Source organism: Lissotriton vulgaris, chromosome 3_1 (assembly GCF_964263255.1).
Source record: "Lissotriton vulgaris chromosome 3_1, aLisVul1.2, whole genome shotgun sequence".
In the NCBI taxonomy this organism is placed as follows: Eukaryota; Metazoa; Chordata; class Amphibia; order Caudata; family Salamandridae; genus Lissotriton; species Lissotriton vulgaris.
In genome coordinates this window covers 916,237,174-916,264,437 of record NC_141689.1, presented here as the reverse complement: position 1 = coordinate 916,264,437, position 27,264 = coordinate 916,237,174, and the positions used below count along the sequence as shown (strand labels likewise).

At 44.8% G+C, this 27,264-nt stretch overlaps 1 protein-coding gene across 1 annotated transcript in view; it reads left to right on the top strand.

Moving 5' to 3' along the window:
• Window positions 1-27,264, top strand: part of CEMIP2 (cell migration inducing hyaluronidase 2) — a 336,915-nt gene that overhangs the window by 269,571 nt on the left and 40,080 nt on the right. The window contains exons 17-19 of the mRNA XM_086961256.1: window positions 3,629-3,844; window positions 19,570-19,778; window positions 25,648-25,833. Of these exons, the coding sequence (XP_086817382.1) occupies window positions 3,629-3,844; window positions 19,570-19,778; window positions 25,648-25,833 (611 nt within the window). The remainder of the gene's footprint in view (window positions 1-3,628; window positions 3,845-19,569; window positions 19,779-25,647; window positions 25,834-27,264) is intronic.

Here is a 27,264-nt window from a genome sequence, read left to right as displayed (position 1 = left end):
CGCCCAGGTTCAAACAGTAGCAGCATCCTGTTTTGCTAAGATCAAGACAATTAGACGGCTCATCAACTACCTGCCGATGGACTGCCGTAAGACTGTGGTACAAGCCCTGATAATATCTCACCTGGACTACGCCAACGCACTATATCTTGGCATCACAGCAGGCCTATGCCACAAGTTACAGACTGTCCAGAATGCTGCTGCTCGGCTGGTGGAGAGAATTCCTGCCAGACATCACATCTCCCCACACCTCCGTAAACTCCACTGGCTCCCCATTTCCAAGAGATGTATTTTTAAGGCCATGACCCTGGCATTCCGGGCCTCCAAGGGCAAAGGCTCAGCCCATCTGAAAAGCACTCTGAGACCGTATGTCAACACCAGGACATTACGCTCAAATTCCCTACTTCTGCTGGAAACCCCTAGATTTAAACGTACTCGCGCCGGAGGGAAAACATTCGAGGTCTGTGCCACTCGGTGTTGGAATAACCTCCCGGTTGCATTACGAGCCTGTCAAACCGAATTAGCATTCCGAAAGTCCCTGAAAACACATCTCTTCCCCATATAATGCCCCATTGGTGCCTAGCCTCTAAGTTCCATGATTTATCAGCGCCGGGACGCCCCGTTGGGGCAGCTGTTGCGCTTTACAAAATACACAAATAAATAAATAAACTTCAAATGTTATGATATCGATGATATCATCAAAATTCTAACAACTACTAAACTCAACAACCACTTCAATAATCCTGTCCCAGCAAAGTGCCTACCCCACATCTATCATAGCATAGCCCCTCTCTGGACCAAGATCATAAATGCCTCGCTCTCACAAGGTCACATCCCTGACTGCCTAAAATCTGGTCAAGTTACTCCTATCCTAAAAAAAACGAAAGCTAGCAACTCCGACCCCAACAACTTCCAACCAATAACTAACATCCCTATGCTAGCAAAGTTCCTGGAAACATGTGTTCAACAACAACTGAACTCACACATCACAAATTTCAATTTACTGAACATACACCATTCGGGCTTCAGACCTAGCCTTGGTACTGAAACAGCCATCCTTCATATAGTAGACAACGCCCTCTCAGCTCTTGACCGCAATGAAACATGACTGCTAGTCTTGCTTGATCTCTCCACAGCCTTCGATACGGTCACCCACGACAAACTGCTAAGAAGACTAGAAGACAGGATGGGCCTTTCTGCCCCAGTCTCTCTATAGTTCAAATCCTTTCTGGAAAATAGAACACAATCATTCATGACCAACTAGATCCTTTCTCTATCCTCACCTAACCTACTAGCAGTACCTCAAGGCTCCACCTTGTCTCCCTCTCTATTCAATTTATATGTTGGAACCTCTCACTGACATACTACAGCAGGCAAGCATCTCCTACCACATATACGCGGACGACACCCAACTTTACATCAAAATCGCCTCCATGGAAGAGATAAAGTTAATCTAGCTCTTGAAAAAAACGTACAATGGCTAACGACCAACTTCCTCAAGTTAAATGCACAAAAAACGGAATTTCTCTTACTCCCCCCCGCCCCCCTCCCCCCAACAACTCCCAAGAAATAGAGGAATGGTCCAAAATGATCACCGCCTTGAATTTCACCCCAACTTTGGTGGACTCTACAATATCACTTGGGGTCACACTGGATAAGAATCTTAACATGCAAGCTCACATTAACTTGATGGCTAAAAAGGCCCGCTTTCACCTCAATTATCTATGAAAAATGAAGCCATTTATCGAGATCCCTGACCTCAAATCTGCAGTTCAGGCCATAGTCATCTCAAGGCTGGAGTACGGTTGCTCCACCCTCTCTGGACTTCCCAAAACCTCTACTGCACCTCTAAAACCCTGTCTCAATGCCACAGCTAGACTCATTTCAGGATCAAGGAAATTCCACCACATATCGCCACACCTGAAGGCACTAAACTGGCTAACCTATGAAGCCTGTATTCACTTAAAGATTGCTTGTATTACTCATAAGGCGTTACACCACAATACCCCGCAGTTCCTAGCCCAAAAACATACGCTATCTGGAGGAAACAGACATTCCAGGAGCACAGATAACCTACTCCTGAAATCCGCAAGGTTCAACAAGACTAAAACCTCCAACAGAGCATTTTCTGGAGCAGGGCCAAGAATCTGGAACTCGCTTCCACCATTCATCAGAAAAACCACCTCAACGTTCCTCTTCAAAAGGAAGCAAAATCAATTCTGATGAGCAAACTCCTACCGTAAATTCATCACAAATACCAAGCCAGCTGCAAACTCTATCTCGAAGATAAGAGCTTTTCGATCACGAACTGACTCCCTATAGCAGAGCTGTTCTCTACTCTACATTTATCCCCCGAACTTTATTATGTACCTGTTGTTACTTATTTGACGTTGTTTTGATCTATGTTGTTGGTAACTAATGTCCTTTTATTTCCCTGCTCACTTTGTAAAGTGCTCTGTTACCCTATCTTGGGTCTGGTTCGCGCTATAGAAAACTCTAAAAAGAAATAAATAAAATAAATAAACCAGGCCGTCATGAGCACAGCTCAACTGTGACTCATGACTGCCTGGTCTCGTCATGAGCACAAAAGGAGTTAAAACAACATCACGTACTTTCAGAGGCATTAACTATTTCTTTTTCACAAATGGTGCAATGCCTCAAACTATGCACTTTACCCCAGAGTTCCATTCTGTAAAAATGTTGCCGCATTTTACCTTTGAGCGTTTCTATGCAAAACTCTTACTTTGGATGCGTATGTCTTTTGAAAAGACAACTCTTGCCAAAAAAAGACACCCACCCTTTCTTCATAGTGCCTGTAGAAGTGAAGTTCATATTAAGTATAAATATTTACATTTATGGTGCTCTACTGCCTCAGCAGGTGGATAATTTAAAACAGACACGTTAATGCTAAGGAAATGCTATAAAGTATCAGCGTTTGAATTAATGAAAAATCTTCCTATAGAAATTGATACCAAAGTTTTTTTTTAGGTCTTTTTTTAAGTACTTTTTCACAATTAAATTAGATTGCTTTTCTGCTTTGATTTTTGCTGTGTTTTTTGTTCGTATGACTTTTGGCAATTACCGACCGAAAGACACATTTACAAGTGCAACATGGTACCCTTCATGTTGTGATTACAGCTCATGGGAGAGACCCAGATTTACAGGATGGTGGTAGCTGGAGGCCAAAGCGCACGTGGAACTGAAACATCTGCTGCATCTGCAGGCGCGTTCTTTGTTAAGGCAGTGGCAGGGTTTAGCAGTCAGTACCTACAGGCCTGTTTAGAAACTGATGGCTTCTCACATGCACAGGAAGGCACATACGATTAATTTACCTCGAGCACTTTCCATTTTAATATTTTGTACACGCTGATAATCCATGCAAACTACCGATGAATGTGGAACATTCTGTACTGCCAATGCTAAAATGAGATATAATTGTGTACATTCCTGCTATACAGCAACTGTAGTTGTCCGACAAATTGTTAACTTTAGAAACCTATCAGATTACGACAAAGACAGAAGTCAGTTTACTTTGTGACACTCTCAGCAAACCCATGTCCTGTTAAATGTGTACTATGTTTTATTAAAATGTTCATCATATGCAAACATCATTCATCATTCCTTTCTTCAGGTTTCCTTGAAAGCATTTTTTGGGAGACCTGGACCCTGGTTTGAAGATAGCGAGTTAGATGGTGATAAAAACTCCGTATTCCATGATGTGGATGGGTCGGTCACGGAATACAAGGACACCTATGTGGCTCGGATGGACAATTACCTGATCCGACATCCAGACTGTATCAATATGACCGAATGGAACGGAGTGATCTGCAGTGGCACCTATGCGCAGGTTAGAGCCATCAAAGAGATGCAGTTATCAGCTTGTGCTCATGAAATTGTCTATACTCAGATGTTTCTGAAGTAACATTTGCTTTTTGTATATGTTTTGTAAATAAGCATTGACCAAACGGGCCTGGAATACGCCTCATAAATCAGGGTGCAACCTTGCATATTCTTATTGCTTATTGCCAGTGGCCCACCACTACTGAGATAAGAAAGATTAAAATTAATTACATCGGTAAGTCTCGCCTAAAACTGTGCATGCTCTGTTATGAAACATATTGTTATCCTACAGTAGGCTTAGAACCCGCCCATTGTTTACATTTGGGTAGATAAATTTGTTCTCTTATTTGCTTGCTTCCTATTTGTTCTTGTGCTTGTTCCGCCTTGAGAGTATAAATGCATGACTCTGTTTTCAGGTGCTACTTTTTTCTTTTTTGATTAAACACCTTACCAGAATGCATGTGTTCTTCCTCTGTCTACCTTATATGTATATTTGCCCCCCTTTGCTGTGCTCCATTCTTATCTCTTTCCTGTGTACTCCTCTCCCACTTCCCTGTGATAGCCTCTCACCCATGTACTTTATCCCTGCCAGCTCCACATCGCTCTTTTGTCTGTTTGATCCTCCAACTGCACCCTTGTATTGCTTCTGCCCCCTATGTTCTTTCCCTCTGCTTAAATAAATTCCCCCATGTTGCATACACTCCCCCACCAGTGCCCACCCATGTTGCTGTCCAGAGCGTTGCTTCCCCCAGTCACGTTGGAAAAAAATAAAGGCTTTTGCACGTTTTTGATCTTTTTAGTTACCAATCCAACTTTGATCAGTAACTAAAAAGTAAAAACAACAAGCATTTACAATGCAATGGTCTCGGCATTATCCAAGGTAGAGCTATTGGCATTGCTCATGACATTTTTTTTTAAAAAAAAACATAAATAAATGGTATTGTCATTTACAATGGCAATAGGTGAGCATTAGAGAGGCTGATTTAGTGGCTGAAATCTCATATTTTACATTGCTCCAGTCAAAGATAAATGCCCTGGGGCCATTGCTGCCTGTCCCTGGTAACTACAATGACTCCAACTATTAATGCCCCATCAACAGAGCAGAAGAATGGGCGGGGGACTTAAGGAAGCTGCCTCACACCAGGCACAGGGCAGGCGACAATGGACTGGAGTGCAGTGTGCAGATATTGAGGGCAGGCAAATATAGCTTCTTCGTGGTTTGAGAATCCAGAATTCAAAACATTTTGGGTGCTATACGGTTTTACTGTGCAAATACTGTTAAGATGATAAATTAGTTATGTGAAATGGGAAGATTACATTTTTTAAAAAGTCGTTTTTATGTAGCTTTCAAACAATTTGTTTTGGTTATGAAGTGCAAAAGAACAACAGCAATATGGCCTTTTTTCATTATCATACACTGTTATATTTTGGCAACACCTGCTTATGCAGCTTTTACCACTGCAAGGTGTAGTTCACAAGTGTTTCTTTTGCACAACACAATGATGCTTAATTTGTCCACGACAGAAGGAGGAAGGACACTGCCAGCACATCTGAGCCTCAAATGTGTATGTTGCAGAGGACTCAATATCTTGAGACTAGGCACTATGTTGCTGGTATTTTACCGGTCACATTAAGCATTATAGCACCCAACAACACCCTCTCCCCTCACCCAATTTCATCCCCCAACTTTTTTGGTGCATGAGTGTTCTTTTCGAATCACAGTTTCTTCACCAATCCACCCTATTCTGACTCGGGTTATAAGGTCATATAGTTCTTGCCTGGTTTGCATTGCACCTGGTTTGTCACTCTTTTGTTGTTTAAAAAAGTTTACTTGAGGGGTATATGAGTGACTGTCTGACCCTTTCTCTCTTGTTGTTTGACTATCCCCCAAAAGTAGACAGTATGTCGCGTTAAAGAAAAATATTTTACTGGGAAAAACAAACAAACACAGATGTTCACTTGTGAGTGATTCGTGGCAGAAATTCTGCATTAGACAACCGATTCCTCCAAACATCCAGAGTGGGATCAGCCAAAACTGAAGATAGTGGCACTTTTTTCCAAAGTTGTGCATTTTTAATATATTTTGGGTGAAGGTTGTTTTTTTCATTCAGTTTATAATTTTCCGTAGACTGTAGTCCTTTATATGAAAAGGTTTTTCCTTACAAAGCACGCAGTTGACGTTATTATTGGGACTTTCAGTTACAATACAATTGCCCCTTTTTCACACCACAGACTATGAGAGAGTTACTGGAGTCTGTAAAAAAAATTGATATCACATTTTTCCTAAAAAAAATCCAAATAAGGAGTGTATGTTTGTACACTGGTCCACTGGAGGGAAAGTGAAATACTGAGATGTGCAGGGACTGCTGTCAGCTCTGCTGCTGTTTTTGGGTTACAATAAGTCCAGTGTCACAGGGATGCGCCTTATCCAGCCTCAAGCATTCCTACACCATGTCACTGGGTCCAGCATTGTGTGATCTTGGTTGAGCACAACCCCCTGAGCTATCAGACACTAAAGGATGGTTTATAAAAAAGAACATCCAGGGCTGGAAACTTAGTTAGACCTCGTGAGATGGGGTCCTACACTAGCATTACTTTAAGGGGCGCCTACCTCTGGGTGACGGTAGCGCGAGGAGCCTGTTAAAGCATGCATCCTACCAGCCTCGTGGGCTCCCGGGCTCCTGCAGTGACAGAGAGGGCGGAAACTAAGCATGGGCGAATTTTGCGGATCTCGCGTTCGCGAATTTTGCGGATTTGCGAACTCGCAATCCGCAAAATCCGCGAATTCCCGCGAATTTGCAGATTTTTTTTTTTGTGTTCGCCCGTGTTTCTGCCAGTTCGCGAGGGTTTTTACAATTTCGCAATTTGCGAACTTACCTGTCGGGTCGCAAGTTTTGCGAACTTGTTGTTTCTACGTGTCCAGCCTGTTTGGGACACTCTTCTTCATCACTGCCACTCTCTGTCACCACTGCCACTCTCTGACTACTCATGCCACCCTCTGGCCCACCCATGCCACCCTCTGTTTCATCACCACACCCTCTGGTTGTCCAGTGTACATTATTTTCGGCAAAGCAAAGCACACCTTCCCTGCCTCAAGTGACCTGAATTAATTTGGGGCTGATTAATGTGTCACAGAATATTTTTTTAGCTGGCACCTGTTTCCTTAGTGCGCCCTGATTAGTGATCTTTTGCACTTGCTAAGTGCTTTCATTGTTGCAAAATTAGTTACAACACCTGCCCTGCCCCAACTGACAATAATGAATTAGGGGCTGATTAATGGATTTTAACTTCCAGCATGGCTCCTGCTTGTCTCCCTTAGCTGTAATTCAGGACCTTTGTGGCATATGTGTAACTATTCTGAGGTTCAGAGCAGGGTCACATAATAGTTGCAACTGGCAACTGAACTCTGGAGGGGCCCCTCAGGAAGCACTACAGGAAATGGCTACTAATGATGAGCCTGAACTTTTGAACCTGGCAAGTAGTTTCAGTTTTGCTAAGATCGTATTTCTGCAATTTAGCACTTATTCGCGGGGCGCGAAGTTGTACTGGGAAGCCGCGAACTCACGCGAACAGTGCGAGCAGTGCGAGCAAAATCCGCTGCTCGCGGATTTGCGGATTTTGCGGGAGATTCGCGAATCTCGCGGATTGCGAATTTCCCGAAAATCCGCAAAATCCGCGAGCGAAACGGATTTTCCGCCCATACCTAGCGGAAACCCACTGGAGCCTGCAAGTGACCCTGGGGGGCTCTCTGGTGCCTGTGGTGCGAGGGCATGAACACATGTAGCCCATTCAATACACATTCCACTAAGAGCTCTGTCTGAGGGCTTGGGGTACCCCTGGGGAGAGAGCTCTACAGCCCCTACTTATTAGAGGTTGTTCAACATTAATCCCGGACACAGACAAAGGCGATGAACAATGCTCACTTTATGTTAAAGTAAAGGTTACGGTCACTCTAAATCACTTCTATGTATAGCGCTCTGACACTCTTTTTCCTCTGCCCTGTCGGCGCTTTACAAAACTTAAACTAGTTAGCAGGACAGGAAGGAGTCAGAGACCTTGTGCAGACTTCATTTGGCTGCACCACCACAGCAAGGCTGCCGTGGGATAGTGTGAGCAGAGGGTCATGGCTCAGTCAAACAGAGTGCATTTGAAATGTGGATTACAGTGCTGTGGCACTAACAACGCACTGAGTACCGGGCTTAACTCTGTTATGTATGTCGGCAAGACAGTGGGCCCATTGAGAAAGAGCCCGAGAAATTAGGTGCAGCGGCACTGATGCCCAGGAACCGGGGGGGGGGGGGCAGAGGAAGAACTGATTAATGCTGTATATTATCCCCCTTCCAGGAGTTAGTAGGCTCAGTTTCTTAATTTGCTCTAGGGCCCTTATTTTTGCACACTATGGTAAAGTAATTTAAAGAGGCACAGTACTTGTTAAAACTCGGAACGTATGTCCCATTAAACCAAACCCACCCCACAGTATCCTGTCAGGCATACTGCTTGCTTATGCCCTGCTCCAGCCGGTGGTTGTATCTTATTTGAGAATAAATAATATTCGAAAGCCTAATTTGCCGTAGCATACTTCTTAACAATCAGGTTTACCCAAATGTAATGGGAGGCGCCAATCTCACATTCACCGTTTAATTTCTCTAAGACAACGTCCCAGAGGTAAAAGTTAATTGCTGCACCCGATACGCAGACCGCTGGTTGGGAGCGGACAGCGTCCGACTGTAATTGTACATAGTGTTTAGAAAGTATGAAAAGGAATGGTGAGGGAGAGGCGGAAAGAATAAGAAGTTACTTACCTGAAACCGGTCCCCCGTCGGCTGCCTCATTGCCCGAAGCTCAAAGTCGAAAGAAGAGAGGGCCACAAACATTACAGTGAATGGATTTTTGTTTTTTAATAAAAGCAGGGTGGAGGAGAGTGAAAAGGCGGATGAGAGTGATTGACCTGACCAAGGAGTCAAAGGATAAATGCAAACTGTAGCGGGGAGTCCTCTGCGGCGGCTCCCTTCACTGGCTGTGAGACCTCGTGGTTCTTGTGGCCGGACTCCTCTCTCTGGATGCGGAGTTCACGGGATCACGGAGGCGATGCAGCCTCTCAGTGCGCCTCCAGCGAACTCGGCGTCCTCGAGGCACTTTGGAGACCCGGAGTGCGAGGTGAACTGGACAGGCGATTGCAAGGGGGAACGTCTCGTAGGGTGTACCGAGGCAAGTGCGGAACTCCTGCCCAATCCTTGACACCATGATACGGGTGTCATATCCAAACTAGAAAAAGCAAGAGCAGACTACCGGAGAGCTGCGGTCGGAGGGAGGGAGGGGGGAGCGGGACTGAGAGCTGCGGTCGGACGGAGGGAGGGGAAGCGGGACTGAGAGCTGCGGGCGGGAGGGGGGAGCGGGACTGAGAGCTGCGGGCGGGCGGAGGGAGGGGGGAGCGGGACTGAGAGCTGTGGGCGGGCGGAGGGAGGGGGGAGCGAGGGCCACAAACATTACAGAGAATGGATTTTTGTTTTTTAATAAAAGCAGGGTGGAGGAGAGTGAAAAGGCGGATGAGAGTGATTGACCTGACCAAGGAGTCAAAGGATAAATGCAAACTGTAGCGAGGACTCCTCTGCGGCGGCTCCCTTCACTGGCTGTGGGACCTCGTGGTTCTTGTGGCCGGACTCCTCTCTCTGGATGCGGAGTTCACGGGATCACGGAGGCGATGCAGCCTCTCAGTGCGCCTCCAGCGAACTCGGCGTCCTCGAGGCACTTTGGAGACCCGGAGTGCGAGGTGAACTGGGCAGGCGATTGCAAGGGGGAACGTCTCGTAGGGTGTACCGAGGCAAGTGCGGAACTCCTGCCCAATCCTTGACACCATGATACGGGTGTCATATCCAAACTAGAAAAAGCAAGAGCAGACTACCGGAGAGCTGCGGTCGGAGGGAGGGAGGGGGGAGCGGGACTGAGAGCTGCGGTCGGGCGGAGGGAGGGGAAGCGGGACTGAGAGCTGCGGGCGGGCGGAGGGAGGGTGGAGCGGGACTGAGAGCTGCGGGCGGGCGGAGGGAGGGGGGAGCGGGACTGAGAGCTGCGGAGGGAGGGGGGGAGCGGGACTGAGAGCTGCGGGCGGAGTGAGGGAGGGGGAGCGGGACTGAGAGCTGCGGGCGGAGGGAGGGGAGAGCTGCGGGCGGAGGGAGGGGGGAGCGGGACTGAGAGCTGCGGGCGGGCGGAGGGAGGGGGGAGCGGGACAGAGCTGCGGGCGGGCAGAGGGAGGGGGGAGCGGGACTGAGAGCTGCGGGCGGGCGGAGGGGCAGCGGGACTGAGAGCTGGGCGGGCGGAGGGAGGGGGAGCAGGACTGAGAGCTGCGGAGGGAGCGGGACTGAGAGCTGCGGGCGGAGGGAGGGGGAGCGGGACTGAGAGCTGCAGGCGGGCGGAACGGGACTACACCTCCTGCGCACATCCATGAGAAGATTAATACCAAGCGGAGAGCAAGCTAAATCTGCTGGTGCGTTCCTGCAATTTCTCTGTAGCGGGCTCGCTCTTTACAGAACACCCTACCTCCGCGTTGTGTCCTTTCTTTTTGTCTATGCTCTGCTCCAGACTCAGCAAAGGCGGGCGAAACCATAACAGTCTGCGTGCCTCAAGCCAGCCTATGGTAAACAGAGCGCAAAGTGGGAGTCCAGGAGGGAGAGAGCAACGTGGGAACACGGGTACAAGGCCAGCACAGGCGAGGAGGAAGGGAGTCCTGCAGCTCGTCGAAGGAAGAAAAAAAAATGGCGCCCGCCTGCTTCAGTCTTTCTCGGATTTGGGGCGTGGTTTTGCTGTTCTGAGTGACGGATGACATCACTGTCTAAAGAACAGCAAAAATGACGCCCCCAAATCCGAGAAAGACGGGGCTAAATTGGAGTGACGGCTCTCTCCTCCGAAGCCAGCCAATGGGAGAGAGCCAAAATTAGAGGCGGGATCAAGAGCCCCTCTAAGAAACATAAGATCTCTCTACTTCCGGTTCTCACGAACCGGATAGTACCGAGACCTAAAAAGGAGCTGCATCAAAACCGGAAATGCTGTCAAATGCCTCAAACCACTGGCAAAGCCAATAGATCCCAAAGAAAAGGCCTGTTTGCTTTGCCAGTGTTTGTTTTTCTCTTGTCCGCATTAGCCTACATACCTGTATCTGTCTGCACGTAAGCTCACATTTTAATGATTATGAATGATTGTAAAACTGCTGCACCAGTCGTAGTGTGCAAGTGCATATGGTTGCTCATCATTCTCATGTAATCAACTCAAATTGCTTAACAAGCATGCTACTCTACATGTAATGATGTGAGTCCATGGGGAAGAATTCGTAATACAGTAAAAGGGTTTCCTTAAAACACGTATGCAACACCAGGAAATTTTGCATAAATGCTACTGAAGTGAAACGGAACGCTAGCCTCAAATAGTATTGTTTTCCTCAATTAGTTTGGTACTCGTCCCATGACAATCTCATAACACATGGCTCCCCCAACCTACAAAGTCATGGTCTTTTGCAGTGTTTTGTTGTCTTTCTCTTTTAGAATAACAAATTTCTGTTGACTCAGACTATGGTGTCAGTAAATCATTTGCTGCTCCCTTCGCAAGGTCTGCAACATTTCAATACGTTGAGAATAGGACATGTGTGGAAGTTTCTTCCTGTAGATTAAGAATGTCTCTTAGGGATATTAATTATTTATAAATGTTCATACTATTCATCCATTACAGTATCTGGAAAATCAAGGTGAATGAAAAAAGAGAAAAGCTTAGTAATTCAAAAAAATGATATCCATCTTACAACAAGCAACGCAGCATTTAACAAAATATTTAATGGAACAAAGAGATCACCCTTAAAGACTTAGGGGATAATCACAAGGTAGGTCAGGAAGGCTCCAAACGGCAATTGGATTTTCCTAAACCATGTCGGAACCTATGGTTCCGACCGACTCAGAAACTTTTCTGGCTGCCCAATTATGATAGAAGTAACCGTTCGGTCTTTCCGACTCGGTTCTGACCGGCATTCGGAGAAACCGAGTCGATCAGAGCCGACTCGCACAACTCTACGGACCGCGATGCCGACTAAGTGATTATGATGTCAGATTTGGACACGGATCGGCTGTTGGAAACCGACTTTGGGGGACCATATTAGGCCCCCTTCAAACACAGGCCCCTGGGTGGGGCCCATGGGGGTATCCATGGGTCCCCTTTTTACAACCATGCACAGTGTGGCAGGCGTCACGGAGTGCCCGCCACAGGGTGCAAGGTTTTCCGCACCCACCCCATTTTGTTCAATGGGTGTCTGTGTTGTCGGTCCAAACACAGGCTCTCATTGAAGTCAATGAGTGTCCGATGGTGTTCGGAAGCATCCTAATCGGTCGGCCGGCCGGGCTCCCCGAATACGAGTTGGTCGTAAACGATTCGACATGGAGTCGGTCGAAATGCTTTCCGACCGATATCGTAATGAGGGACTTAATGTGAAACCTACATTATTCATTAGTCCATTTGAATATATTAATATCTCATGACAATTGCAATACAAAAATACATTACAAAAACTCCATTATAAAAAATATAACTTGTGGTACTTATTCAAGCTTAATTTACAAATACACACAGAATTAAAAATAACATTGTTTATCAATACAACCTTTAACGCTCTCTCATACTATCACTCATCAAATGTGCTGCTTAAGGTCTCAATACAAACTTTTTAAGTACACATTAGCTTTCCTCCACCAATCTGAATTACCCTCTCAGTTTGACATCCACCAATTCCTAGGCTAGGCCAGATGCAAAGATATAGCCAAATATGGTACTAACCTTCCCTCCAACAACAGCCTATCTAACGCCCACAGAGTAAGAATTTGGTGACAGTACTTACTACCCTATTTTTACTTGTCACACCAGACAGGAAGAAAGGTGGTCCACCTTTAAGTTGGTGACAGCTCAATAGTTTCCCCTCCAGCGTGTGCATGCAATGGGGTTTCTCTTGTTTTATATACGATACATAATTTCAAAACTAAATGTATACATTTAATGAAATGTCAACTGGGCCTTTCAATTAGCTGTGTATTGAAAATGATGATTTATGTGCTTGTTGATCCTAAAAAAAAATACATATAAGATAAGTCAAATGATTAATTGTCAACAGGTCTACCGTCAAACATTTTTGCCGTATGTTGTGGTGATACCAACACAAAATCTTGTGTGTAGTTATCTTTGTGTCGTCCACAGAGCGTTCTCTTGTGCTTTGCTGGGAATTTGTTCTAGCATTGCTTCAGGCTTTCTAGTATCGCCTACATTGGAATGCAGTCCAAGTCTTAAATTTCTAACTCGATACTGTCAGACAGTGATCCATATGGATAGTGTCAGTAGGTCTGCTCCACCGATTTCTTATTCTAAGTAAACCTTGGCAGTACATTTCTTTTGGTGTCGTTGCACAACTACCCAAATCTGTAGGATAAATAGTCATTCTGAAATTGTACATCTACTATTATTATTATTTCAAAGTTGTATATAGCGCGAACAAGTTCTTTGCAGATATCAGAGCGCTTTACAGGACATGGGGTGACGGCATAATAGTAGGTAATAGTTGAGGTAGTTAGGTACGAAATGCATAGTTACTTAGGTAGGTCAAAATACAAGAGGAAGGTACATGGGATGATAGCATAATAGTAGGTAATAGTTGAGGTAGTTAGGTACGTTATGCATAGTTACATAGGTAGGTAAAAATACAAGAGGTAGTTCATAGTTGAGGTAGTGTAGGTAGAAGGTGCAAAGTCAAACAGGTACGCCAATAATATGAGAGTACATAAAGAGGGAGCATATACTTGTTTAAGCGTGCTTTAACTACTTTTGTAAATAGCATAGAGGTAGGCATAGTTGAGGTAGGAGAGCACAGGGTGCATAGTCACGCAGGAGAATCAGTAAAATAACAGTAGGTAATATTTGAAGTGGTGTAGGTAAAGTGTGCAAAGTCAGATAGGTACTTCAATAATATGAAATAAGATATACAGAGAGGGAACGTATACAATCAAGTGAATCGATATACAAGTGATACAAATAGGCCAAGGGGGCAGGAAGGTAGTACAACGCGGAGTCCTGGAAGTACAGAATAATAGTTCATGTGTATTTAGCCATGAGGTTCGCTTTTACTTCTTTCTTTAAAAGTTTGTTGGAGGAGTTGAGCCTTGTTTCAGGAGGGAGTGAGTTCCAGATCCTGGGCGCCATTCCTGAGAAGGAGCGTTTATAGGTTTTTACCTTCCGAAATCTTCGAGGCTTCAGCAGAAGATTGTTAGTGCTTCTAGTAGTTCTAGAACCGCCCGAAATTGTCAGCTTTTGAGAGAGGTAGGCAGGTGAGTTCATGTGTATAGCCTTGTGTGTCATGCAGGCGATTTTCTGATGTATTCTGGCTTCAAAAGGTACCCAGTTCAGGGATTTAAAGTCAGGGGAGATATGCGAGACTGTCTGAAATCATGTTCATTGACAGAATGCATTAAAATGGGAAGTTTGCATCACTTGAACTAAAGCATATTCTTTTTATGCTTACTGGTTTTCATGATGTTAGGCCGAGATTCACAATTCTCTTCTGGTGACCTCCGAAAGAATTAATTTAAATCGGGCAATATCTTACTCTGTGAAATTGGGAATGGGGGTGCAAGTCTGTAAATTAATAACAACCACTGCTATGTATCCAAATAAAATACTTCAGTGCAGCGAGCCTAATGGATTTCGGGAGGGAATGTCTTATGAGCTGTTAGGGTGCCAGGGGGAGGACAAATAATGTTTCAAAAAGTTAACATCTTTTTGAGGCCATTCAATACATACACGCTGTAAGGTACATGTATGTTGCTCTAAAAGAGGTTGAAAAAGGCTGTCACAGAAACAAAATCAGCTATTTGTTGCAGACTCCACTTTTAAATAATGAGGTTGAGTATCTGCTGCAGTGATGTGTGGTTGTGTTTGTGCATGTGTGCTTATGTAAAATCTGCAAGTCAAAATTACATTAAGATGGCTTGGTATGTCAGTTCAACCTGCTCTATAAATGTGTGTATGCATGGAATGAACGAGCATGATATTTGTGTGTCACCTCAAGATTAGGTTATTTTAGTTACCTTTTCGTTGACTGGAGCCTAATTCAAGGCATCAGGAGTGTACTATACATAGAATATGAGTCCTACATCTAAGACTTACATTCCTGGATATATCACTACATGGCGGGTGTGTGTGTCCTGTCCAGTTAAACAAGATTGCAAAAGAAAAACGTGATAAAGTAGTGGCGCATTACTAAACTATCTGATCTCAATGTGTGTTATTTACACCCCTTGTTTACTACTGCGCTGTGGTGTGTACAGACTGGGTTCATGTAAATAAACACTTCAGAAACTCTGGGGCTTAGGGGGCTTTGGACACCCAGTACTGGTGATCCCGAGTGAAATCAAACAGTAATTGCCTCACCAACCTGAGAATCATCAGATCTGAATGCCAACCTGAGAATACATTCAAGCGGGCAGGTGGTGAATTAAAACCCCTGAAGCTGCACCCCTTTTATTAATTGTGGTCAGCTAGGCAACACCTACAATCGAAGAGTAAAACTGAGGGTAAGCTAATTCCTTAAGCAATTTCTACACTTTTTTATTAATTAACCCGTTTTGTGCTCCCGTTGGCTGACGGGAGCACTACCTTGCGGGTGCTGCCGTCGGCCAACGGCCCGCTGAGCCCCGCCCACTCAGTAGAACGCCCGCACTGTGGCGGAAAAACAGCCGTGGTTAAGGCGCTAACCCGAGTACAGACAGTTAGTCCTGTGTATGTTTCTAATTGTTAGTCTGTATAACAGTACAGTCTTAACTCTCTAAATGTTTTCATTTTAACTTTCTCGCCACCCCTTTCGCAAAAAGTGCATGTTATACCTAAAATAGTATAACACATATGGACACAAACTGATTATTGCTTGTGAAATTATTTGGTGACAGATTGCACAAAAACGTTTTGAGAGGCTTCTAGACTCAAGCAGACACTTTGTAATATTTCACTAAGAAGAGACCAAGGAGGGACTAGTTTTCATAAGAAATTGCTTTACTGATAAGTAACTTATTCAGCTCTGCCTGTAGTAGTAGTTCGTGGAACATGTAGCTGTAGATAAACATGCTCTGCATTTTCCTGCCATCTAGTGTTGGACTCAGGTGTGTACAACTTTTTGTTCTTCGAAGAAGTCTTTTGCGCCGCGAGGTGCATGGACTCCTCCTTTAACTGGTAATGCGCATGGACCTCGGCTCCAACGTTTGATTGTTTTTTGTCCACCGTCTGGTTTTGTACATGGGTTGCTGAAGCTCAGAGTTGATGCCGAATGGTACTCCGACTCTGGGCCTTCCGATGCTTCCACCCCTGTTGGTGTAAACCAATTGCGTTATTTGCAGTTTTCTCGACATGTCTCAGTTTCTTCAGTATCTGCATCTGGGATATCTTCACCGCTCCGGTCAAGGCCTCTCCCTCCTCTGGCCCTACTACTCAATCACCCTCCCCAAGAATGTGCAGGCTGTAACAGAAAAGCCCTCTTTCCAGTACTGTCCAGAGTGCCACTTGAAGTAGTTGTGGCAAGATCACCATCTGGTCTGTAAACTCTGCTTGTCGCCAGAGCATGACAAGGCCTTCTGCCTGCATACCTCGCTTTGCCGTTCAAGAAGACCCTCAGGTACCAATGTGATCAATGCCTCGTGTGACGCAAATTGGCACAACGAAAAGATGAGGACATCCCCCTCCCCCCCACAACTTCGGGTAAGACGTTGAAGGGGAAATCGGAACCTCCTTCTCAGCTGACCAACCTGCAGCATTCAGCCCAGAGTGAAGTTGTCAACCTTCCACCTAGAGCTCCTAGTCCCCCTCTACCACACATGCTACCCCTGCCACCCTCGCTATGGGGAGGGTAGTCCACTAGATCCTATGGACCCATATGATGTCTCCTATGACCTGGAGATCCAGGAGTCCGCTACGAGGATTATAGTGTTGTCCCCCAAGGTGACAACAACCCTGAAATGTACCCAGCCAAGCCTTCCCCTCCTAATGATAGCACCTCCTATCATGAGGTCAGTCATGGGACATCCACCTTTCACAAGGTGGACTTACACAATTCACAAAGGAGGATGACTTCATAGAGGTAATGCTCCCACACACTCCACACTCAACACAGTACCTACCCATGCTTAAAGGCATGTTTAAATCCACTCAGGATGTTTTTAGAGAGCCTGTTAAGGGCCAAGTAATAACGTTCAGAGTTGACAAATAGTAGAAGGCATCCCCGTCAGACTTGCCTTGCATCATGAGGGCCCACACCTAGATCACCCTATATTTTCTTTATGATCTTTGATTCACTATCAGTGTGGGCAAGTCCCACCTCCAACCCCTTCAGGTACACCCCTCTTTAAGGGCAGTTCTAAGTTCAGTCACTGGAAAGGCTTATCCCAGCCCCTCACAGGTCCAAGCTTTCCTGCTTCTGTCTTTTTTCAGCCAGATCTTCAACTAACAGTCAGGACAGTAATACACCCCTCAGCATCATGTCCCCCTGCATCGCCATTATTCCTCACGCTTGATTGCACATGAGCCTACTTCAAAAGGGCCTGGCGGCACCCTGTTGACAACTTAAGGGTCTCTGGGAGGAGCCAGTGGTGATTTGAGCAAGCACATATCGCTCTGTAATGGTGGAACACCAACAACCTGTTGCATGGCAGGCCTTTATAGAGCCATTTTTTCAAGTGACCATCACCACAGAGCCTCTCACAAGCTGGGGGGCACATTTGAAGAAAATTACCATTCAGGGTATGTGGACACCACTTTTATTGACCTTTTCATTAATAATTTGGAATTACTGGCAGTCAAACGGGCTCCCAAAGCTTTCTACTGCCATGTACATCACAAGAGTCTTGGTCAAAACTGACAACATGACTGCCATGCATTACTTTCGGAAACAATGGGTTTCGCATTCTCCCAGCTTTCAACATTAGGACAGAACGTTAGGCGATCCACCACAAGGTATATCTACTAGCGGAATACCATCAGGGAGCGGACAACAACTTCACAGACCTGCTCAACAGGATGCAGTAACAGGTCCACGAGTGAGAACTCCACTCCCAAGTCCTAGTTCCATACTCCCAACTTTGGGAGTTTCCCACAGTAGATCTGTTTGCAACCCCCAAAAACGCAAAATGCCCACGCCATGTCTCCATGTTTCTGCACCCATAGTCCATCAGCAATTCACTATGGATGAATGAGTCCGGGATATGTGCCTACGATTTCCTGCCTCTCCATCTTCTTTCATGTTTTGGTCCGGAGGCTACAGCAGATGTCCCTTGCCCTCATCATGGTGGGTTATTACCCCCTAGGTTGCCCCTAACACCGTCCTGGAACCTCAATAGAAAACCTCATTGGGCTCATGGGACGTCCTTTTCAGCCTCTTCACATGTGCCATCTCCAGTTTCTGACATGCTAGCTGGCCTTTTTAGTCACAATTACTCCCTTCAGGTGTGTGTGTGTGTGAGATTCAAGCTCTCACACTGAAATTGCCTTTTTTTAAGGTTGACTCTAATAAGGTAGTTCTAACTAGCCCAACATTTATGCTGAAGATGGTCTCCCCTTTCCACCTCAGACAGTGGAGCTCCCAGTGTTCTTCCTACACTCAGACTCAGTAGCAGAGAGAGCCATTCACACACTAGATACCTCGAGGGCTCTCATGTACTACAATGACAGGACAAAACCATTTAGTAAAACAAAACAGTTATTTGTTGCCTACCCTAGTCCACACAAAGACAGTGTCATTTCAAAATCGGGGATCGCTCGAGCATTTAGACCTGCTAAGCCTAAAGACAGCCCCCTGGTTCCCCTAAGCTGCAGTCTAATTTCAAGGAGCCTTCCTCAATGGCTTTCCCGCCTAACACCCCAGTAGATAATATATGTAAGGTATCTGTAAGGCAGCTACGAGGTCTACACCACCCATGTTCACCAAACACTACTGTGTGGATGTACTAGCACATCAACAAGCTCAGGTGGGGCAGACGGTACTTTGTACACTCTTTCAATCCTCTGCAAAATCCTTTGATTGAGCACTGCATAGGGGAAAACTGATTTACAGACTATGCAGAGCGTTTGTATCTACAGCTACACATGCTAAGAAGGTAAATGTTACCCTGTAAGTATCTGTTTTGGGCATGTAGTGCTGTAGATTCCCACCCACCTCCCCAGAAGCCTTTGGTTTTTGCAGATCTTTTTGCTTTACTTTCGATTTCAGCATTCGCTTGCATGGTCAACTTCTGTCACTTGTATGTTCCATCTCCATCCTCATCCGCCTTGCGGTAAAACAATCTAACGATGGAGCCGCTGCCCATGCTTCATTACCAATCATAGGAGGAGTCGCTGTACGTTGTGACTCGAAATACTTCTTTTAAGAAAAACAAGTTGTACACATACACGCCCAACATTAGATGGCAGGAGTAAGTAGATCATGTGAATCTACATCACTACATGCCACAAACAGATGTTTACAGGGTAAGTAACATTTTCCTTTCTTCTGCCTTTTCATGAGACTCATTTAAGTGCATTTTCTGTTTCATATGCGGTTCCATTTGCATATTCTTTGACTGTTGTTGCTGCAGAAGGATTTAATTTTATTTTTTGCTGAACAATTTTGTAACCTGATTTATGTATGAGCTTCATGAAGTATTAAGCAACTCTTTTCTTTAACAATTTGCTCCAAAGATATATGTGCAAACCTGGAATCCTCAGAATCTTACTATGATGATTACAAGGGACGAATACCCCTCCAAGCCCATGTCGTTAAGAGGCATCAATCAGCGGGCTCTCTACCAACAGTATCAGCCAGTTGTGATGCTGCAAAAATCATATACAATTCACTGGAATGGTCAATCTCCACAAACCACGTTTCTTTACCTCATTAACTTTGACAGGTGAGATATTCAACACTTGTAATTTATTTTCTTTTTATTTCATATTCCTCCTAGATATTTGGTGAAATTAATGAATCGCTGCAGATAGTCATTTTTTTTCACTTTCAAAATATTTCTCAACAACTATCTTTCCTCTAACTTCTTTAAACATGATGCAAAAGCTACTCTTTTTTACACTTGATAGGGTATAAAGAATTGTACAATTATTCATTTTTTGCTACGGACATTTTCCATTTTCTCAAGAAAGACTATGTACCGGTGATCCTTGTTGATTAACTTTCAAAATATACTTTTGGAGCACTAAGGAACATATAACCACGTACTGTAGAATGGTGCCAATTATTTTGATTCATCTGGTCACTTTTATCAAGATTATCATGAATTCAACAAGGGTCGGTAGATATGCAGTTTGGGATGTTTTTTTGTATATGTCTGTCTGTATAGGAGGCCGGTTGTTATGTTTATAGTGTTGGGTAAAAACAATGTTTTGCATCTTATGCCAATGTATTGCTATCATAATGGCAATTAATATGCTCAGATGCCATGTATTGGCATTGTGTGGCAACGTATGCCAGAAAATTCCATGTTTTACCCTTATATTGGCAGATACATCCAATTCTGGACTACTAAGCTATAGAGGAGCCATTCCTCAGGTACATAGTGAACAGAAAGTGTCAAGAGCATATACAATATCCACCCCAAAGGTGATATCCCATTTCTTCTTTCGACACAGATTTATAATAGCAATCCAATATAGGGATCCTGTACAAGAACGGAGGGAACTCTCAACATTTGGGATGCCTGCAAAGCAGAAAATTGCTATTTAAATAAGTCTAAATCTATCAATGGTACTAAGTTATGGGGTATTCTCGAAAAGTGGGCTTAATCATCTCACTGCAGACACACTGGTTGTTGACTCCCACTGAGAAACCCCTTTGGTAAAATAAGATGCAGTTTACTGAAAAACCATCAGTGTGACTATTAAATAACTGTTTTCTCCTTCAGTAACCTGTGCTTCTCTAGGGCCAGAACCCACATAGTTGTTGGTTGCTCTAAAACAATAGTTAGTTGGGGTCCAGTTTAAGTGGGCTGTGTAAGCTAGGAAAATGAACTTTAAGAAATTGTTGCAATATCACTCTCAGAAAAATGGTGCAACATTTATATAAGCTTGATTGTATGCTTGTCATGAATTGTCAATGACCTTAAAACAAAAACTAACTCCCAGCTGCGTTGCACAGGTGCAAACTGAATGTTTTTCCTTAGTAACAAGTGCACTGGTAAAGAGGAGAGGCTCTAGTCATTTTGAAGACATGGGCTTTCTGTATACTAGTTAATGCCCTGATACACAAGCAGTAGCAAGTCTCACATAGAATATCCCAACCAGGTAGCCCACTGCACCATCAGTTAAAAAATATGAGGTGATGTCTTTGCTGATGTCTTTGCTCAGAGTCTGCCACACACCCCTAAGGCCCATCAGGCTTCAGCTTTCCAGGTGAGCAGAGACGCCCTGTACTACTAGGATGATAGGGGTGTTGTAGCTCATTAAGAACGTGAAATTATTTGAGCCAAACACTACATGGCCGTAGTGCACAAAGCATATGAGTCTACAGCACTACTTCTTATGAACAGATGCTTACAGGGTAAGTCTCATTTTCAGGTCTCGCTGGTGATGCAGCGCGAAAGCGCTGTCGCCAGCGAGCTCTATTGTTGTCGTCTTGCCTGCCAAGTGGTACAGACCGGGGCACGCGCCGATTGGTGTCTGTGGACGCGCTTCTAAAGAGACGCGCTTCCATATACACACACAGTCCCTGCTTTCGCTTGGCTAGCATGCACTAACGGCGCGCGCACACACACACAGCCAGCCCCCCCTGCGCGCACACACACACAGCCAGCCCCCCTGCACACACACGCACAGACACACGCGCACACACACACATACCCACCACATCGCCGCCGCCGCCCCTTCCCCGTACCGCCCGTACAACTAAATCACTGCTCACCGCATCGGCGGCCTCAGCCGCCACTCCTACCTTCTGCAGCCTCCGCGGGGCTCTCCCTCAGGCATGGGAGCCCCGCGTCACCACTGCTCCTCTGGCCAGCCACTCCGTAGGCACGGGCTTCCCACAGAAGACGGAAGTCCCGCCCCACGACAGTCGTGACGCTCCCGATCTTCCGGTTTCGGGATGTGCACGCTCATGGCTTGTTTTTCATTATCTCTGTGCTCTTCGTCGGTTTTTTCTCTTCTCTCTTGGCCGTGCTTGGATTTCCGCTCAGTGGGAGTCACGTACCCCCAGGGCGTGTTCAGCAACAGTCGAAGATGCTCTAAAGTCCGCGCCTCACTGGAAGTCGGACCAGCTGACGAGCATGTCTGTTGTTTCTGAGGACTAAAGGGGATAAACCGAAAGAAAATCTGACTCACATGGTAAGCATGAGCCTTTAGGCGATGGCTGTCTGTCTTTGCATGCAGGAGCAGCCGGGAGGCGCCGGGGCTGCAGATTCAGCAAGACTCGGAGCAGGAACTGAAATAAGCAGATTTATACATCCGGTCAGGGTCGAGGATACCTCCCGAGGTGTGTTTTTTTGGGTTGCAGATTTATATAGCGTGAACTCGACCCGAAGGTATTGGAGCGCATTAAATGAGCACCAGTTGCATTCATTGTTGGTAGGCAGAGGGAGCTTAAGTGACTTGCCCCGAATCACAGGATGCTAAGCTGACGCCAAGGCTCGAACCCGGTTCCCCAGCTCCTAAGTCAGCAGCTCTGGCAGTAAGGCCGCACCCTCTCCTGTGCTATGCTCTCTCTGCTTTCATTATAGGACTTTAACCTTTCTCCACAGCCTGGTATCCAGTAGTAACGCTAACGGCGCTATCTGTGTACCTCTGGGCTGACCTGCCCCGGGGCCCTCACTGTCCAACACAGAGACTGAGACAGCCCGGCAGATGACCCTCCTTCTGACCTGCAGCCCCGTAGGAGGGCGATCCCGCAGGTCCATGTGGAGAGTCGGAGGGCCTCACTCTGCCGTCCCAACACCACACGAACTGCAGGGCCATGTAACAATAGAAGAAATAGAAGAATAAAAACTTCTTCGAAATGCGTTTTACTTGTGGGTGTGCGGCACTTTCATTGTATTGTGACCTCTTAGAATATATATTAATAAAACATGAATTTGAAACATACATTTTGCCCCGTCCCCACCCACACGGCTCTGACGGGATGCCATTGGCGAATCACGAGACCAGGCAGTTGTCATGGACGGTACATGTTGTCTGTTGTTTTTACAAGTGGAGTAGCATTAAAGTTTGTTAAAACTTATTGTAGAGAGGGTGTACCGCGCACATCCTAACATTATGTGTTTAGGATGCTCCCAATCGTGAAGCTAAACTTCAGAGATGGAGGCAGCTGGTGCGCGTTATCCCTGGCCGCGGGGGCTTCACTGTCCCAGTAATTTGTTCAGAGCGCTCCTGCCTTCTCACTCAGTGTTTACCTACAGCTCAACCCCTAATGAGGCAATCATAGCTGCAACCCCCCCACTTCCCTACCGACCGGGCACATCACAGGCACTCATTCAGTGGCCCTCAGTCATTCAAAGGGGCACTATTCAGGTTCAAGGTCAATACATGTCTGTGCGGTACGGGAGACTCATTCTGCAGGGACCCCCCCAATCATTTTACGTTACTCTGTTGGTAGCTGACTCTGCTTCTCAGTTTTGGCCAGCAATACAGACATTCACTCATTCCTTGAGGTGCCGTTCCAGGCCTGTAGGGCCTCCCATCACCTGCAACCCTCTCCACCCTCACAACCTGCTAATCAGTACTGGGTGTCGCAGCTCTGCGCCTCTCCTGGGCTGCTGATCTGCAGCACCCCACTAGCGGTCTATAGCATTATAACTAAGGCTCCCTTTCTTCCTTACTGATTTTTACAGATAAATACAGCCCAAAAGCATTCATTTTCTTGTTATATTTATTTTTAAATGTGGGTATAAACTGAAATTTGGTTGCCTTTTGAGTAATTCAAAATACCGTCAACCTTGACTGCCAGGCCAATAGATGTATGGATTGATAGATAATGGGGTGAAAATGAAAGGAATTTTGGTAAAGCGGCTTAAGCAGCAGTAGATATGCACAAGGTTGATGCTGAAGTTTGCATATTTTCATATTTGTGCACTGATTTATCTAATGTGGGTGTTTACAGCACTGAAACCTGGCAGGCATTCAAGCACGAGTGCATATTTATCGGTTAAATGTGGAAATCTACTAATTTTGGCTTAATTTTTCCACAAAACCCAAAACAAATATGAATACATACAGATAAAGCTAACAGAAAATAAAACGGCAAAAAAATAAATACCATAAAACCAGGAGCCGCAATTATAAACCTGACCTTTACACCCAAATCCGAATTGCGAGAGATTATGCTTTTGGCTTTGTAAATGACAATGCCATTTATTTATCTGTTTTCAAAACCAACCCATAAATAAAAAATGTCATTTACAATGCCAATAGCTCTAACTTTTTCGAAGGCGAGACCTATTGCATTGTAAATGCTTGTTCATTCAGCTGTCCTAAGCAGTCCCCAGTTCCTTCAGCCACCCTTGCTTGTTGAACAAGCCTTGAGAACTTAATAAGTTTGAAGTCATTTGGTCGGCCCTTCTCCTCGAGACCACCAGGAAATGTTTGCTGTTGCAATACATGAAGGGGATCCTATCATATCTCTCCACCATGATTCAAGAGCCTTCCTCTAATCACCTCTTTGTATTTCTGGGGGATTTGAAATTTTGATTTTTCTCCATATAGCTTCTCATTGGTTTATCAAAAAGGAATAGTTTTCAATACTGTACAACACTACCTTATGGACTATAACTTGCGCAGCACGGTCTACTTTTAGTTATGCCACAGAATATCTTTTTACAATACAAGATATATTGCAGCTTCTTGATCTCTCACACACACATTTTTTGAGGGGTCCTGCCAGTTTTGAAATCCTGGATGATTTGAGAGTAGCTTCAAGCCGAAAGGCATTAACACTGAGATTGTGGCTCCAGGATCTGAATATATTTAACTCAATCCACGTACCTCCTTTACTTTCGTAAGCACTTTTTTTCAATTGAGAAAGCAATGAGAAATGTATAGGGATTTATGGGATCCAGCATGAATTTACAAGGTTGAACACTTGTGGAATACTCTATTATCACATGTTAGTTGCAAGAAAATACTTTACCTTTCTTTCTTTGTTAGTACCATCTTTTACTGGTGAGAGTTTCGATTAGTCCTACAATGGTCAAATGTAATGCCATCTATGAGGTTCTGCCAACTTACCAAATTAAACATCTTAAGTGCATCCAAAATACTTGAGATTGTCTGATTTCTGGCGTCTAGAAAAACCAGTCCATTGTGTGTGTGATTAAGATTCTGTGTGTAGATGACTTGGCCTCTTGCTATCAGAGAAATCACCTTTAAGATCACTGTACTTCAAAAATGAGCAACTTGTGCCAATTCCTCTGCCAAATGTTATTGTTAATGGTGAAGGTGTTTCTTATTTGGCAGCTTAACCTCTCCATACCTGAAACTCCTCTTACTATGCCATGCTGACCTTTTGTACAGTTGTTAAAATGTACTTAAAAGGTTACCAATGCTTGACCTACAGTTGATAGGAGGGCTCGAGGAAGCACTGTTTGACTACTTGAAATGACAATAAACTAGAAGAATAGAGAACAACTATAGCACAACTCCCTAATCTATTTAAGGACAACTGCACAGTGGGCCACTTAAGCACCAAACGAGATAGCCTATATTACTTTCAAAGAGAATCTACTTTATTATCAGACGGGTATATGTTTTAGATACATTGGACTGACTGCACTTTATTTTCAGGAATGACTGGATTCGGGTTGGGCTGTGTTACCCCTTAAACACCACTTTCCAAGTATCGTCGGACATTGTCCAGAGGCAGACTACTGCACTTTCTCATAGTATGGAGGAATATACATCAGTCTCTATGATGGAGGAATTAGAGAAAAAGCGATCAGAAAAGAAGTTTTATTTTGATTCCACCACTGGGTAATATTTTCTATTTATGTGACATAAGATATAATACATCCTATGAATTCTGTTACTGTGGTGTTCTAGGGATTTGTAGATTGAAAAACCGTTCTTTATATAGTACTGCCAGTAATAGAATGCCATTGCACATCATATTTAATCATTTCTCACTTATTTTCTAAAATCTTGAGTATTCTTTCTGCATTGTGATGTTATGTCTGTTCATAAGACCATAATCTTGTGGCTGAGACTTAGAAATGCAATTGTTCTAGTGTACTCCTGATCTAAAATGAAATTTGTTTTCTCAATGACAAAAAAAGCTGCGTGCCATCTCGAAAATCTAATTTTTTTTTGCTGTAAATCGCTACACGGTATTCAATGAGAATTTGACATATGAATTAAATCTAGATTTCCTTTCTGCAACAGCAGTCCTTATATATTGGTAACCTAATGTGTCCTTTGGGGTAAAAAGGCAAGTTCAGGTATGACACCTAGGGCCATAATACAGTAAAGGCACATTTTCATTGTTTGCACGAACTTACTCTGTCCTGGAAGGAGGGCATTCAGGTGGAAAATAGAGCGGCTGCTTTAAAGCTGCTCCGTGTTTTCACAGTGCAGACAGCAACCCGTCTGCGCTTTTAAAGGGTTTAGAGAACCCCTTGCAGGCGGGTGCAGTCTGTGACTGCACCCGCCTGCATGGGGATGTCTGGGGGTTCATATGGCCCCCTGCAGAGGACTGCTCTCAGGGAGTGCACTGACCTTGTGCCACGTTTTAGGTGGGAGAGGCAAAGGAATTCCTTCATTTGCATGAGGCACACCCCCATGCAGATTAGGACCCACATCCTGCAGATAGCGCTGGCGCTTTATGTGCGCCAGCACTATTGGTATTACAGAAGTGGCCGCACAAGCGTCTGTGGCCCCTGCTGTAATACCAAAGTCCCCCCCGAGGCACTCTCTGTAATACGACCTCAACTGACTAGTCTTTGATAGAGGGTGAGAAAGGATGCACTCATCTTCTCTGTTCTGACAGGAGTCTCTGTTGAACAGCTGTGAGTTAGTAGAGGACATTGCTGTTATTGGGCCAGACTTCAGTTGAAACTCTCCAGTGTTTGCTGGATGAGTTTTGGTCACTGAAGCTATTTTGTTAGTAACAGAACACGAGAAGCAGAAAAAAAAGTGTCTACTTTTTTGAAGTGATACTTTGAAAACTCCAATTTCTAAACATTCTAGAGGGGACTAAATTGAACAGAAAATGCTGTTCATGGACTCGAGTCACATTCGTTCCTCTTTCTCTAGTTGAATCTTGGATCACTTTGTAGCTGTAGATTAATGTGTTTGGCATGACACTTGAGCCCCTCTACCCAAACAATGAATCCCTGAGAGAGCCCAGAATAATCCAGTTCAACTCTACCGATCTCTCTCCTTTTTTTCCTACTCCTCTCACGCTTT